At 59.2% G+C, this 16,253-nt stretch overlaps 1 protein-coding gene across 1 annotated transcript in view; it reads left to right on the plus strand.

The window, feature by feature from the left end:
* The first annotated feature begins 2,892 nt into the window (after positions 1-2,892).
* The window catches only part of CCDC57 (coiled-coil domain containing 57), an 82,199-nt gene continuing 68,838 nt past the window's right edge, over positions 2,893-16,253 (plus strand). The window contains exons 1-7 of the mRNA XM_031469406.2: positions 2,893-2,992; positions 3,136-3,387; positions 4,221-4,314; positions 6,022-7,562; positions 7,853-8,149; positions 9,199-9,320; positions 10,822-11,436. Of these exons, the coding sequence (XP_031325266.2) occupies positions 10,878-11,436 (559 nt within the window). The 5' untranslated portion in view covers positions 2,893-2,992; positions 3,136-3,387; positions 4,221-4,314; ... (2 more) ...; positions 9,199-9,320; positions 10,822-10,877. The remainder of the gene's footprint in view (positions 2,993-3,135; positions 3,388-4,220; positions 4,315-6,021; positions 7,563-7,852; positions 8,150-9,198; positions 9,321-10,821; positions 11,437-16,253) is intronic.

The following is a 16,253-nucleotide window of genomic DNA, read 5'->3' on the forward strand; positions in this document are numbered from 1 at the left end:
AGATACAGTCGCTGCCCTTCCCCTCACGCTCCCAGAACCTGGCTGGCCCAGCTGCGCCCCAAGGCTGCTCCCCACACCCACAGCCCCAGACCCTCACCTAAGGGAACATTGATCAGGGCTAGTACCAGCCGGGCACAGTGCTTCAAACATTGTGCTTTTTCTCATCTGCAACATGGAAAGAACTGAGGTTTGGGGAGGTGCTGTGAAGTGTGGCCATAGGTGGCCTGGGCCCAGGACACCACTTGGTAGCAGCCATGGAGCTACAGGACCGCTTCCCACGTCACCAACTTTGAAATGACACCCAAGTCTCCTGGGACTACAGGAGGCCAGGCATTGGTGACTCGAGGCTTTATCACAAAGACCCCAGCTCATCCAGGATGGGGTGACAGAGTGAGCGTCCCTGGGGGGTTACTGCCTCCAGGAGTCTGTGGGGCGGCCCACCCCCTTGGCACAGTAAAGAGAGGTGGGCAGGGTGGCAGAGCTGGCCTCCTGGCCCAGAGTTCACCATCTGACCAGCCCTTCTGGGACACCAAGTCCACTGAGGCCTCCTGTTCGTTCTTTCAGATGCTGGGAGACGCCAGCCACCCCCAGGCACTGACAGAGGCTGGGTGGGGTCTGGCCCCTGCCCCTGCCTGGAGCCCAACCATCCTCACCCCAAACTCTAAAAATGTCGCCACACTAGCACACACACGTGAGGAAGTGAGAGATGCAGCCCGAGCCGCCAGCAGCAGCTCAGTGGAGGGCTCCGGGGTGAAGCCCACGGAGTTGCCTGGACCCTGGGTGTCGGAAGGGACCCTTGGGAAGGAAGATTCAGCCCAGCTTCAGATGGTACCCCAACTGCCTGCACCAGTGGCACTCACTGGCTTCCCAGAGGTGGGGGTGTGCTAGCACGGGAGGGCATCTGAGGGGGAGCAGGGCGGAGCTGCAGGAGGGCACCCCTCACCTGCGGTGGTGCTCAGGGCCTCTGGGGGCGGCGCCTAGCCTCCCCGGCCTCAGATCATTTACATGTACACCCTGCCCTGAGCAGGTCCTTCCTGCCACCACCTAGCCATCTGCGGGAGGCTTGGGAGCTGGCATCCCTCACCCCAGAGATGCAAGTTTCCCTGTGAGTAGGAGCTGTGCCACCCTGGGCCTCTGACCCACCACTCCTGCCCCAACCCCACCCCAAAATGAAAGGGCTCAGAGCAGCCCGCCAGGAGAGGCAGACGTGGGGTGGCTGTCTTCCTGCGCCTCCTGGTGTCCTGCAGACCAGGGCTGGGTCTTCTCTGAGCTTAGCGATCTAAGGGGATGCCTGGGGTCCACCACTGTCCCCCAAGAAGGGGAGGAGTCCTGAAGGAGGGCTGGGGGTTAGCCAGGCACACTGTGGTCCTGCAGGAGCCCAGAGGAGGGAGAGGACAGCCCCTCAGGCATAGCCTTCTGTGGGTGTGGGTCCCACCCGGAACTGAAGTGGGGGCTCCCCGCTCCCAGGGACACAGAGAGCAGACTGATCAGGCATCGTCTTTCCAGCCACCCCCACTCCCAGTAGACTGTTCCAGTACTTTGCCGGGCTGTGGAGAAAGACCAGAGCAGAGTGGCAGTGAAGCCTGCAGTGTAACCGACCTGCTGATAGAGGAAGTCTCCCACCCCAGGGCGCCCCTGGACCAGGGCTCTGCAGGGGAGGGCCAGGATCCTGCATGCCCTGAGGCCTTCCAGAGGGGCTCTGAGCCCCCAACCCCCAACTCCCCCGGGAGCTTCAGTCCACTTTCCAGGACCAGGAGCCCAGAGCATAGCAGGAAGGAGTGGGTGCAATTCCTCGGAGCAGGGGAGGGGCGAGGAAGACCAGGGGCACCCACCCTGGATCTGATTCCGATGCCTGGTCCCCCATGGTGGCCCTGGGCCAGTCCCCAACCCGGGCTGCCCTTTTCTGAAAGGGAAGAGGATGGGTGGCCCAGGGAGGTGTAGCCATCCCAGGGGAGGTGGGACCAGACACTCTCCCTTGTGACCCAACCTGCTCCTGGCCCCACCCTCCCCCGAGGCCCACCGCACCCCTGCCAGGTGCCCCCACCTGTCCCGTCCTCCCCTCCATCTCCTGAACTCCTATTCCTCCAGTTGTTCCAAGCCACAGCTGTAGGTCGCACCAGGCCCTGGAACGTGCTCCCCGTCCCCAACCAGCACAGCTCCTGGGGAGGGGCCTGGGCTCCGCCCTTCCCAAGAGAAGAGGATGGGTGTGGAGCCAGGATGTCCACCTGTCCCGCCACCTGTCCACATCCGATCTCCATTTTCCACCCAGATGGAGGATGGGAGCCAGGCTCCTCCTGAAAATGTTCTTGGAAACCTGGAGAGACTTCTGAGGGTCTTGGCAGCAGCCCCCCCAGGGCGGTCGGGGGACAGGTCTTCTGCTCCTACTCAGGACCAGATCTCGGGCGCCAGGGGACCTCCGGGGGCCTGATGGAGCCAGGCAGAGGCCCCACCCATGAGCCCTGGACACCGCCCCACTGGAGTCCAGGCCCCAGCCAGGGTATCCATCCTGCCGTAAGCTGCCCGTGCCACCCAGCCGGGGCTGCCACCACCCCAGGCTCAGAATCGGGGTCCGCACAGGCCAGGTAGCTTGAAGAAAGTCAAGTCAGGATGGAGATTCTGGCCCTGCCAGGGCTGCTTGCCCTGGGGTCCTGGCTCCTGCCCCTGCCCTCCTTAGTGACCTGGAGGCGGGACTGTCACAGCCATACTTGGGAACACACCACAGACTCAGGGTGGGGAGGCTGTCTTTCCGGATGACTGAGGCCAGCGGGACACAGGCCCCTCCCCCAACTAGGCCACTCTCCCTCCCCTCCCCCTCCCCCTCAGCTTTTCCTTTTCCTCGAATCAGCTCAGGCTCCAGAAAAATAAACACAGTAACCACTCGACTGGCCCAGGCTGTGAGCAGAGGCAGAAGCAGGCTGCAGAGCCCAGACCCCTGCCCGGCCCAGCTGGACTCACTGGCCCTCGACCCCCAGGGCTGGTGCTGGGCACGGGGGTGAGGGTGTGGGTGGGGCTGGGGTGTCTGTGTGTGAGGTCGGGGTGTTGGTGGGGGTTGGGGTGACTTGGGGGGAGTGTGAGCTGGGGCCTGGCTTGGGCCCTGGGGGGCGATCTCTCTGATGGCCGTCGTTTTTCCCCTAGGGACCCTGGTTGGCCGCGGCTCCTCAGGCCAAGGCTGGTCACAAGAGGGCCTGGCCCAGCTGTCCACGCCTCCTGACCCTGCAGCTGCCCTGGAGGGAGGGGCCCACCTGGGAGCTTAGGAGCCCCGGCCCAGCATGGGGGACTGGGGCCGGCGGGGGGCAGCCCCCCTGGGTGCCGAGCAACCTCACCCGTGGCTCTGAGAGACAGAACTGAGCAGGGTCGCTACTGCCGCCGGAACGTTCAGAGCCTGAGGTCAGTGGGGCCGGCTGGGCAGACGTGCAAATGGCCAAGGTGGGTGAAGGAGCCCAGTAGAGAGGGAGATGTGCAGGCTGCCCTGCCCCACCCTGAGATCTCTAGCCTCTGTCTCCTGTCTGTGAAGTGGGCGCTGACGCCCTCCTGACCGCCCTGGGGAGGGTTGGAAAGCTCACCTGTTAGGGGCGTCCCCCTCCCACCCCATCATCCTGCCAGATGGGTCAGGCCCAGGCTGGGGCTCCCATGTGGACGCACCCACCCACCCCTCCTGCACCCATATCCATCTGCCCAGCTTCAGCCCGAAGCCGCCCTTCACCCCACCCACCCCTGTCCTCAGCTGAGCGCTGCTTGGATGGGCAGGGAGGGTGTTGAGGGTGGGGCACCTGCAGGACCAGTGAGGAACATCTTAGGACACAGGCTCTGAGGATAGGCAGTCTCGCCCTGGGGCACTACCCCCCCCCCACCGTGATGCCCTCGGGAGCTCTTTGCCTCCCTACCCGCCTCAGGTGAGGAAATGGGCCTGGGGGGGAGGGGAAGGGGGCAGGCAAGACTCAAGCTGAGATGTGGGGAGGCACAGGGCAAGGTGGGCAGAGGCGGGATGTGGGGCGCAGGGAGGAGCCGCTGGCCTGGCCAAGTGTGGACTGCACTGCTGGGGGAGGTGGAGACCTGGGTGCAGGCCCACCAGGCCGAGAGGCTCCTGAGACTCTCCTGTCTGATCTCCAGGCCTCCGTGCCTTTGCACGTGCTGTGCCCTGTTCCCAGGAGAGGCCAGGGAGCCCGTGTGAGGATCCCAGGCGTGGTGCCCAGTGCTTAGCCCTGACTTCCCTCCTGCAGGCCTCTGTCAAAACCCTGGTGTTGGAATATCCTGCCCCTCCCCATCTGTGGGTGTGGAGCCTCGGCTCTGGGAGAGGCCCCAACATAAGATAAGGTGCCTGGTGTTGGGTCCCCCCTCAGCCCCAGGACAAAAGCTGCATGTGTTCTCTATTGCTGCATAAGAAATCACCCCCAAAACCTAGCAGTGTAAAAAACAAGCATTTATTATTTGCTGAGGTCTGAGCATCAGGCGTCTGAGGGTGGCTGAGCTGGGCAGTCGGGGTCCTGGGAGAACCTGCTTCTAGGACGGCTCCCTCCCTTGGCTGTGGGTGGGGGCCTCAGTTCCACTGCTCAGAGGCCTCTCGGTCAGCCTGCTGAGTGCCCTCACACTCGGCAGCTGGCATCCCCAGAGTGATGGACCAAGACAGCCAGGGAGCCTTCGCAGACCAGGTCCCAGAAGTCCAGCTTCATCAGGCCGGTGGCTTCCTACTGGTTAAAGGCACTCTGTCCAGCCCACACGCAAGAAGTAGGGAATTTGGCTCCACCTTTGGAAGGAAGATGAAAGGATTTGGAGGCCCCTGAGGCTGCAGACCCTAGACCCTGGAAGGAAGGGGACGGGGCTGGCCGGCTGGAGGCAGACCAGAATTGATGTCAGGGCCACAACCACCCACCCCCCTGGTGGGCCAGTGGGCCCGCGTGGGCCGGGGTGGGGGCGGCCACTCCTCCCTCCCCACCCCCAGCCCGCAAGTCTCCAGGCGGTGCCCTTTCCAGGTGTGTCTCAGTGGGTGAGTGGACTCGATGCTGTGGCCTGAGGGCTGTGCAGGCACCCCCAGCCCCGCAGGCCAGCTGCTCAGCCCTGGTGTTGAACTGTAGGATGCAGCCACAGGGCTGACCCTTCACCCCTTCTCCTGGCCTGTCCGCGGTCCCTTCACTGGGCCCTGGGGCTTCAGATGTGACAGTTCTGCTAACTTCGGCCACTGAGATCAGCCGGAAGGATGGAGGATGCTGTGGTCCCCCTCGGTTTACCCAGCCAGTCATGCTTCTGAAGGAGTGGAAAGCACTGTGCAGAGTCGAGTCAAAGTAGCTCACATTTTTGCTTTTAGAAATATACACAGGACTCTGGAGAGACAGAGGCACACACCCCAGGAGGGATCGGGGAGGGCTATATTCACTTTCCCCCTTACGCTTTTCTAGAATTTCCCAGTTTCCTGCAGGGAATATCTATTTGTTGACTCGTTTCTTCCCCTAGTTGAGATGATATTCACGTAACATACAAGAAACACATAAAGTATACAACTCAGTTGCATTCAGCATACTCACAACGTTGTGCAAACACCAGCTCTCCGATTGCGAAAACTTTTCATCACCTACAAAACCAGCCCGTGCTCACTGAGTCATCACTCCCCATTTCCCGTGCCCCTCCCTCCGGGAACCGCTAACCTGTACCACGGCGATGGAGCTGCCCATCCCCGGTACACCCCACAAGGGGAGCCACAGCGGACGTGGCCTTGTGTCTGGCTGCTTTCACTCAGCCAGCGTTTCCGAGGTTCACCCCCCACTGTGGTCCATATCCCGTCACCCTGCTTTATGACCAAGTAACGTCTGACCTGTGGTCACCTGCTCTTCTGCCTTGGACATTTGGGTCCTCTCACCTCTTGGAGGCTGTGGGTCGTGCTGCTGTCTGGGAACACTCCTGTGCAGTTTCTGTGGGGACAGACATCTTCATTTCTCTTGGGTTTACACCTGGGAGTGGAATTGCTGGGTCACGTGATAATTCTGTATGTGGAATTTTTTGAGGAACCGCCAAACTTCTGTTTTCCAGTGGCACCATGTTCTCCCTTCCCACCAGCAATGTGTGAGCGGTCCTGTTCCTCCACACCCTTGCCAACACTTGTTGGTTTCCATTTTTCGAAACTCGAAGCCATCCAGTAGGTGCGAGGTGGTATCTTTCTGTGGTTCCGGTTTGCGTGTCCCTTCCTTTTTTAAAATTTTCTGTTATTTATTTATTTATTTATTTTGGAGGGGAGATACTTTTTTATTATTTTTTCTACTTATTTATTTTTAATGGAGGTGCTGGGGTTTGAACCCAAGACCTTGTGCACATTAGGCAAGCACTCTCCCATGAGCTGTACCCTCCCCGCTGCATTTCCCTTCAGGCTGAGGACAATGAGCATCTTCTCATGAGCTGATTGGCCATTTGTACATCTTCTTCGGGAGAATGTGCATTCAAGTCCCATACCATTTTTTAAATGGGACTGTCTGTTTTGCTTGAGTTTTTAGAACTCTTTATATATTCTGGACCCTTGTCAGATACACGCTCCTCCTGTTGTGTGAGCTATCTTTTCACTCTCTTACACTGTCCTTTAATGCGGGGAAGTTTCCTCTTCGCTTCTTGGTTGCTGTGCTTTTGGTATTGCATCTAATACTCCATTGCCGTGAAGGTCTAGCCCTGTGTCTGCCTCTAAGAACTTCTGGCTTTGGCTCTTTGTGTTGGTGGCTGAGTTTTGAGTCGGTTTCTGTGCACGTGTGAGAGGGAACCAGGCTTCGCTCTTTGCACGTGGGGGTCCTGTTGTCAGAGACCATCACCTGCTGGGCTGTTACTTCCATAATTACAAAAACGAGTGAAAAATAAGCCTGCTCTGGAGTTTAAACTGGAGTAGACACTGCTGGGAAGGGGCCTCCCTTTGGGTCCAGAGGCTGCCCTGGCTCTCTTCTTCCTATTCCTGGGGGGCAGCAGAGCCCCGCCCCAGCCCCTTGTCCCCGGCAGCACACTCGCCTCTGTGGGCAGATCACTGGCCAGGGCCTCATGGTGGGTGTGGAGCGGGGGGCAGGCTTGCCTGGGTGCCGGTGCAGGAGCAGCCTCCCCAGCACAAAGGGCATGGGATGTCTGGAGCCTGGGCTGCAGTGAAGGCCACTGGCTCTGTGGGGCTGGCCCTGCCATCAGAGGGACTCCTCTCTCCCAAGGAGCGGGCTGGTCAGGTGGGCTGGTGGGTGGGAGGCACCACCCTCCCCTCTCAGCTCAGCCTTTTGGCCTGGAGGCTGGATAGGGCTGGTCCCTAGGGTTTGGGCTTTCCCTGCCCCCACCTGCTGCCCCAGGCCCTTTGGCTCCAGTTCCCCCTCATCCTTTCCCTCTCTCTTGCTCCAGTTCACCTGTGCTTGGACGCACAGGCGGCCTCCTCAGACTGGTGCCTGGAACAGAGCTGGCGACTGCACGACCTCTGCTGGCAGTGGCCTGTTCCCCTGGCGGCCTGAGGGTAGCCGAACTGCACCTGCACCTGCACCCGCACCCGCTGTCGGGTGAGGCGCAGCACCCCATCACAGTCGGGGACCACGGAGGAGGCTGGCTGAACCGATGCTGCCCAGGTGCCTGCTCGCTGCCCCATGCTCCTGTCCAGGCCTCTGGCCCCAATGCCCAAATGCAGTGGCCATTTCTCAGCCCCGGGCCTCCAGGACCCCTCTTCTCCTCTCCATCCGTTCTATCTGGGGAGTGGCCTCATCCACTCTCAGGGCCCTTAAGACCATCCTCATGTGGGTGACCCCAAGACACCTTGCAGCTCAGGCTCCCTGAGGATCCCTCAACGCCCTGGGCCCAAGCAGAACTCTCAACCGCGGGCCTCCCTCCGGGTCCTCTCTTTTCCTCGCTCCACATCCAGGCCCCAGCAACTCCTGCAGTTCGTCATGCCCTGGGTGGTGGACCCCCAAGCCTGGGAGAGCCTTTGCCCACCTGGGTGCCTGGAACAGTGCCTGGAACAGAGCAGGCACTACGTGAATGCAAGTGAGGGAGAAATGATGGGGAAAACAGCACCTCCGCGCACTGTCCAGCCTCCTCTCCGCCCCCGTGGCCCGTCCCCAGAGGGGGCCTCCCAAACCAGCCCCGGTACGGGTCTCTGCCAGTCCTCCTCGGCCACTGCACAGGTCTCACCCGCTCGGGCGGGCTGCCTGATGCCCAGGTAACTTAGTCCTACCCACATACTCTGCACCTGACTTTGCTTCAGCTGCCTCTCCTGACCTTACACCCCCGGGTCTCTGTGTACCTGTGAGGGGTGACCCAGGTGGGGCCCACCTTGTTACCTGATTTTGCTCTCCAGGGACCAAGCTCGGCTCACTTGGGCCACCCCCCCGGGAGGCCCCCGTAGTCACAGCTCCCCACCAACCCTCCCCGCAGTCTCAACTTGGAGCATCCCGGCCCAGGGGACAGAGGTCATAACCCAGCCCTGCCTGGCACAGGGTGCCCCGGAAAGCCCTCCTGAGGTGGAGGATGGGTGTCTCTGACCACCTTGCCCGTGGCCTTCGCTAGGCCAGAATGGACAGCTGGAGGCTGCAGCCAGGCCTTGGCAAGGGGCCAGTGAAGGGGCCGAGGGAGTGGGGCAGGCTGTGAGCCCAGCTCTGAGCTTCCCTGCAGCCCACAGGGAGGGAGGGCGAGGCTTGCCCAACCTTCCTGCCCCGACCACAGGCCTCCTCCTCCCAGTGACTCAGCACAGTGAGCTCCCCGGTGCTCGGGGGAGCTCAGGGAGGGATGGGGGATACCGCCCATGGCCTGCTGACAGCCTGGAGCCAGTCCCTGGCCCCTGCGGTGACACCAGCTAGCGGGTGGTCTCCAGGGCGGGCGGGCCCTGTCCCTGCTCTGCTTGGCCACTTGAGCATCTGGCTTCCCACGCCTTGGTCTCCTCGCTTTCATCCCAGAGGGTGGACCGTACGACTGTGGGGGTTACAGTGCGAGCTCCCCAGAAGTCCCGCAGCCCCCGGGACCCCTCACAGGGTGCAGTGTGCAGCAAAGTGAGGTGGACGCCAGCCTCCTGCTCAAGTTGGCTGTGAGGGCCAGTTGGCCCGGCGAGGCGCACCGTGTCTTGGTGCCCCTGCCCCCCTGGGTAGCTCAACACCAGCCTCTCAGGGAGCACCCATCTGTGTCCTGCCTGCACCCATCGCCCTGCCTCCGCCCCCAGGCCTTGACTGTTGGGAAATGGCCACAATGGGCCCCTGGTTCTCTTGTCCCCTCCAGGAGCCCTGTCCTTCCCACCAGAGTCCCTTCCTGGTTGCCGCCTGCTGCCTGGTTCACAGGGCACCCCTTGTTCTGGAGTGGCAGGGACCATCCAGCTGGCTGTCCATGGCCTGGAACACACGGTGAGGGATGGAAAGACATCTCCCACTGAAGCCCCTCATCAGGTCCCCGTTTCCTCAGGACCCCCCCCCCCCCAGCGTATGTGCCCATCCCCTTCTGGAGGTCCAGAGGCCCAGGCAGAGGGTGGCAGCCAGCCTCTCCTGCCCCTGGGCCTGTGAGCAAGTGGACAGGTCACTGCAGCCCCACACAGACGTCTTCCTGATCCGGGGGCAGCGACTTGCTCAGGACCACGCAGGTCAGCGCTCAGGCTGGCCCCACCTAGATCCCTGTGCTTTGGGGACCTCATGCGAGGCCTGCATAGTTAAGGGGCCAAGCTCCAAAGCCCGAGTGACGAGACTGCAGACCTTAGGGGGCCGTTGTGGTCCACCAGGAGTGCCGAGGCCCCTCCCAGGATGGTGAGCCCCTGTCTTGGCAGGGCCCACCGCTGGCTTCCATCATTCTGTGGGCTGTGTGAGGTGCAGGAGCAGAAGCCTTAGCTGGGGCTCAGGGGAGGGGATCAGAAATTCCGGGGCTGTTGGGCCACTGGAGCGGAAGAGCTCATCCTGCCACGGGGATCAAGGCTGCGCCACGCCTGAGCCACCGCAGGGTTAATGCCAGGGTCAGGATCAGGGGTAGGGGTGGGGGTGGGGGTGGGTTAGGGTTAGTGTGGGGTCAGGGTCAAGGCTGAGGGAACTGCAGGGGCAGGGTTAGAGGCCATGGGCGGTGAGGGGCGGGGCTCATACCCCTTGTGAGGAGTTGTCTCCCTTTCAAGGGGCGTATTCTCTTGGCCCTTTTGGCTTACACAGACACCCCAGAGCCCCTTCATGGGTGTGAACCAGCACCCCCGTTGTTCACACGTTGTTTCTGACCCTCAAATATGCAGGAAATGGTGGGTGCCAGCCCTACTTCATGGAGAAGCAGGGTCCCAGGAAGCTGTATCAAGGCAGGAGCAGAGCTGGGATTTGAACCTGGACTGTCAAGCAGGCCATCCTGGTCTGGAGGCAGTGAGGGTGCCCAAGGCCTGTGGGATGTAGGTTAAAGGTCATGGGGACCCCCGTGGCTTCTCCAGGCAGGCAGGGCTGTTTTCACCGCACTGGTAGGATCACATCTTCCATGAGGCTTGAATTATTGATCTGCCTGGTGTTTAATAACCCCTGGACCTCTTGCCAAGAGCTCCCTCCTAGAGCAGTCTTTCTTACGGTTAACTGAGTTGAGTTTGCACACTACGGGCAGGGCCAGCTAGGGGACAGGCCCTGAGCAGCCAGAATGCCATCAGGGTGGAGAAAACACAGAAGAGAGGAGGGGCGGGACCAAAGACTGTGCCCACCACTGCCTGGAGCCACAGCACTGCCACCGGCCAGCAGGGTGGGCATGGGTATCTCCACTTGTTGGGATAACTGGGTCCTCTTCAGCCTCAGTGGACCCTCAGATGTTGGGGAAGGGTGTTCCTAAGCCCGGGATGGGGGTCTTGGCATAAAGGTTTGCCTTTGGCCTCTGTGAGGTGGTTTTGCTTCTTTATTTCAGCTTAAAATTGAACACACAAACACCAGAGCACACAGGTTGTGAGCGCACACAAACTGATGAATTTTCACCAAGCAAGCACACCAGGCAACAGTGCCCAGAACGAAAGACCACTCCAGCGTCCTGAGCCCCCAACTCCCCGCAGAGCCTCAGTGCCTGCCTGGCCCTCTGCACCAGTGGAGTCGCCCGGCGCCCCCGTCGTGTCCGCTTCTTCACTGCTGGAGGAGCCACGCGTGACGCAGCATCACTGGCGGCCTCCCGCTTTTGCCCCGCGTCACCTGCGCTCCAGCCCCACGGGCAGCCCGGGCCCCTCCCCTCCTGGGTACAGTCCAGCCCCCGCTCCGTGCAGCCCCCACCCCGTCCGGTCGGAGTCGCCATCACCTTCGGGGCTACGAGACCGGCGGCATCACAGAGCCCGGCTGGGCGAGGGCCCCACCCGCTCCTCCGCACCTGCGCGCGGGCGGAGTGGGAGGGGCCCGGAACCCGGCTCCTCGGGGCTCGTGTTTCCGGCCGACGGGACGCGAGCGCTGCACGGAGCGCGCCCGGACGGCGACCGACGGACTGAGGTCACCATGGCAACGCGGCGGGCCCGGAGGCCGCTCGGGGCAGGCGTTCCGGGTGAGGCGCGGGCGCGGGGGGCGCCGCGGGGCGCGCAGCGCGGGGGGCGCGGCTTGTCACGGGAGTAGTCGCTTTCCTCGGAAAAACCCGAGGCGTCGGAGTCCCGCCAGACGCCGCCGCTCCCGCGGGGACCCGGCCGGGCCGACCCCGCGGGGCTGCGGGGCGCGAGCGGTGTCCGGCCCGCGAGCCCGCCCGAGCCGCGGCTGTTCCCTGCTCGTCTGTTCCCCGTAGCGCCCGCCTCGCCGGAGGGGTGGGGGCCGGAGACGTTCGCGGCGCCGCGCCCTGTCCGAGGGCTCTACGGCCCTCCCAGCGCCGGATGAGGTGGGCGCTGCAGAGCTGCGTTTGCCCAGGCTCCGCGCCGGTGAGGACGGGTTCAAACCCAGGCAGTCCGGTCCAGGGCGATTTTTTTTTTTAATTAATCGAGACATAAAAAAAGTTGCGAAAGGGGTACGAAGATTTCCTCTGTCCCTTTTGCCGGGATTCCCCCAGATGGTAACCTCTTACGTTACCATGGTTCATTTAGCAAACTGAGGGAATTAACACTCATACAAAACCATGATCTAATACACAGGATTTATTCAGACTCAGCAGTTATCTTACGGATGACTTTACCCTTCTGCAGGGTCCAGTCCAGGACCATCCTTGTTTTCTTATTCTTTAATCTGGAGCAGTTCCTCAGTCGTTCCTTGACTTTTATGAGTCAGTTGTTATGTAGAAGGCTCCTCAGTTTGGGTTTATCTGATGTTCCCTTAGGATTACTTCCAAGTTATGCACTTCTGGTAAGAAAAACCTCACCAGTGAAATTGTGTTTTCTTCTACGCATCTCATTAGGAGACACCTGATGCCAATTTGATGCCGATTTTGGTCGTGTGCTTTAGGTGATGTCTACAAGGTGTCTCCATCACAAATTCACCATTTTCCTTTCATAAATAATATCTCATGGGGAGATGCTTTGGAACCATGCAAACAACCTTGTTTCTAACCACACTGCCACTAATTTTAGCATCCAGAAGGGAGCATTTTCTGAAACAGTTATGAATGTTGTATTTGCCAAATGATAGTTTTTTTTCCATTTCCATTATTTCTTCTGCTTTTATTAGTTGGAATTCTACTGTAAGGAAGAACCTTCCTTTTTTTCTACTTAATTATTTATGTTGGTACAGACATTTTGATTTTATTTTTATTTCATAGGTTATAATCCATTTCTGTCATCTATTTTGTTTCTCTTTTGCCCAGATTTGGCCATGAGGAGTCCATTTAAGTTGGCTTCTGTGTCCTTTTAGCCTGTCCCCAACATTTTTGGAGCACTTCCTTATTTCCAGATGCATCCTGTGCTTTCCTTGACCTACCCCTGGACTCAGTTATTTCTCTAAGGAGTGTTGGTTCCTTTTAGTTTAGAAGGTTATTTAAGAAATCATAATCTGGGGGAGGTATGTCATTGCTTTTTGTGTTTCTCAGTGGGCAGAGGTAGGGAACATATTTGAATATACCACATAATCCATGCCTATTTCTATACTCATGTATCTGTGTGCATCTTAAAAACTGAGTTTATATTCATACTTCCAGTTCCCATCCATCACCACAGGTTCATTCCACATTACTTTTCCTCTCTCAGTCTGGCTCCTGTTGTCCTCAGTTTGCACAGTCCTCAATTTACTCATCTGCTCAGGCCTAGACTACGTGTAGTGTCAGTACGGCCAGCCCATAGTTCTGTGAAAACCGAATTTATTCACCAGAGCACAATACTTGCCTGCGGTTGTTTTTGTTTCTGCTTTTAGAATATAGAGTCAAAGACTGTTTCACAAAGCTGCTTTAGTGCACTGCGTCTGTTACTCATTTGCAATAAATTTAGTTTCACTTGTTCTGATTATATTTCAGCTTGAGCCCTTGGTTTTGAGTTGTTGTATGTGAAACATTTACGTGGTTCTAAAAGTGAGCAGAGTAACAGCTCTTAACTACAAAATTATTTAACTTCTCTTCCATTTTATCTCTCATTTATTCACTTTATGGGGATCAGGGGGCAGGAGAATTCGGCGGCTGTAAATTCAAAGGAAAAAGAGCACCATGTTCCCCTCATTGTAGTGGTGTCCCTCCCCCCGCAGGTTCCAGGGATGGGATCAGGGTCTGTCTGCTGCTCACCTCTTGTTTCAGGTTCTCCAAGTGGTCGTGGGTGCTATGTGGCAGTCAGTGTAGGACAGGGAAAGGCTTGGGGTCCCAGGCCCGTAACACTCATCCCCCGGAGCCCCTCAAGATGACCTGTACTGAGCGTCGCTCACACGGTCCGTGCTGGGATTCAGACGGTGCCTGCAGTGGGCCCCCTGTTCTGGGTGTGGAGATGAGCCACCTCTGGGCTTCCCTTCTGGGCCCACAACACTGGTTTGTGAATTACGCATACTAAATACATTCACAGAGCAACAACTAGACAGCAGTCCTGCTGAAGTAGATTTGGATCCTCTGCACGGGACTGGCGGCTGAGCGGGGCGCCCAGCGCACCTGGGGCCGCGGTCCGTCAGAGGAAGGTGCAAAGGAAACCCCTGCTCTGGAGGCCTCTGCGCAGCCAGTGTGCCCAAGCGTCTGGGGACTGACTTTTAGCCTTTACAAACGTCCTTCTGTGTAAATTTTGGAGTTTGTAACAGCTTTTGTTTCTTTTAGGTCATACGGCACTTTTCTAAGCCCTTAGCAAGCGTTAGTCTAAAATAGTTGCTCCGCGTTCTTGGTCGGCTGGACACAAGGGTGATTATTTCCACTGTCTCATCTGCAGTAGAGGAGCGGAGCCTTCCTCTCGGACTCTAGCGTGTGGCGCTTCAATGATCAGGTCGTCTCGGCGAGGGGTGAGGCTGGCCCGGACAGAGGCGTCCTCTCAGCCTCTTCCTGAGGCCCCACCGGGACGTGATCTGTGAGTAGGTTCACGCAGGGTCTCTCACTACCCAGGAGTGCGACTTCTGAGCCTCCTTCTCACCACTCCCTTTGATCTGAGAAGGCTGGGCCAGCCCGGGTGGGTTCCCGGAGCGAGTGCCCCGGGTGCCCCACGCTCCACTGTGTCGTGTGCGGGGGCGCGTTCAAACTCACTGATGATGGAGGCTGTCAGTCTGGGGCCTCTGCTGCTGTGTCTGTTTGCAGACAAGGAGTTGTTTCCATCTTCCCAAGACCCAGGGATTTCCAAGTGCCTTTCAGACCTGACACATGAACATCTGCCTTAGATTTAAAAAGGAAAAAAAAAAGGTTAGAAAACTCAGATTTTACAGGTGAGAAAGTCAGAGTGTTGGCATGGCGTAGCTCAGTCCTGATCCATCCCCGGCTGACCCCGGAACACTGAACGACATGGGCAAAGCTGGTTGACAGTGCTCTGCCTCCTGGAGATTTCCATGGTTTCCCCAAAAGTTCTGTGTGGTCCCTCCTGAAAACTGGGTGCTTGCTGGGGACTTCTGCTGGATGTCAGATTGGATCCAGATTTTGAATCTGTGACATTTAATAAAGGCCAGTTAGTCTCAGCATTGGGGCTTTTAGGGTTTGTGAGATTTTTATGGAAGCAGGGCAGGCTGTCTGTGTCTGGAAGGACAGGAGCCTGAGCCCTGGGCACATAGCCTTTGTGTGTCAGGGTACAGTGGGGCGGACGTGGTAGAAGCTGGTTTCTCTCTTCGTGGGGGGAGCTGGAGGTCCAGAGGGAGCTGTGGGGGGCATGGGGGCTCTGTACACTTCGCCAAACAGGTTGGGGTTTATTTGAAAGGGGCCACAAGCCCCAGGCACAGCACCCTCGGGGCGGCTGTGGGACCGGTGCATTTAAGGGGCGTGCTGGGGGCAGGGCGCCCGGCGGGGACAGGGTGCTGACGGATGGTCCTCGGAGGCAGGGGCCTGCTGGCCCCACAGACACAGACGCGGACACTCCCTCTGTAAAGACTGCAGTGGTGGTTCACAGGCACCCCATCAGAGATCACAGTGGCATCGGCATCACGGAAGGCTGTGTATCTGCCTGAATCCTGCCTTTGCTGTGAGTGTGCACCACCCCGTGGGGCCTGTGTGGGCGTCGGCTCCTGCTGACAAGACGGTGCAGGACCCCAGAACGCACTCATGCAGCGCCACTGCAGTTGGCCGGGTTTGTGTGTGGCTGGGGCTTGGGGGCCAGCCATCAGACGTCCTGTTATCCTGGGTGAGCCTCCAGCCGTGGAGGCCCAGTCGCCTCGTTATTCCACACCGGCCTTGCCCTGAGCTTGGTGGCAGCCTGACCTGCTGGAACCCTGGTTTCCCAGTGGTCCTGGGCGCCCTGCCGCCAGTGCGGGGCCAAGGGCTGAGCAGGATGTGAGCCTCCAAAGGCCTAGCAGAGCGCATCACAGACCCCTTCCCTGTGGGTGGGGCCTCCCTGACCCGGGCCCCAGCAGCCCTGGGCCCCGGCCGCTCAGGTCACATGGGAGCTGCCTCCTCGGCGCCCTCTGCATCCCAGCAGGGGTGCCGGCCTGTCGGTGCAGGGGAGACAGCACCTGGCGCGCAGTGAAGTGCTGAGTAAACGCTTGTTAAGTGAATGAATGAATGGGTTTAAGGAAGTTTGCTGTGCCCGGGGGAATTTACATGGCCCTGTTTTTCTGGCCACAGTGACGTCACACTAGATGAAGTGGCAGCAGATGTCTGCTGTGTCCTTCACTGTGCCGGGGCGGGGGGGCAGGACTGAGTGAGGTGACTGCAGGGCATCCCCGGGGAGTCCCCTTAGCTGTCTTTTTGGGGGAAATGCCACGCAACTGACTGAACTTGAAGCCGATAACCCTAATTTTTACTGAATTCAAAACTTGTTAAAGTAAATGTCCTTAGTTTTCCTGTAATTCATC

The sequence above is a fragment of the Camelus dromedarius genome, chromosome 16, assembly GCF_036321535.1.
Source record: "Camelus dromedarius isolate mCamDro1 chromosome 16, mCamDro1.pat, whole genome shotgun sequence".
NCBI lineage: Eukaryota > Metazoa > Chordata > Mammalia > Artiodactyla > Camelidae > Camelus > Camelus dromedarius.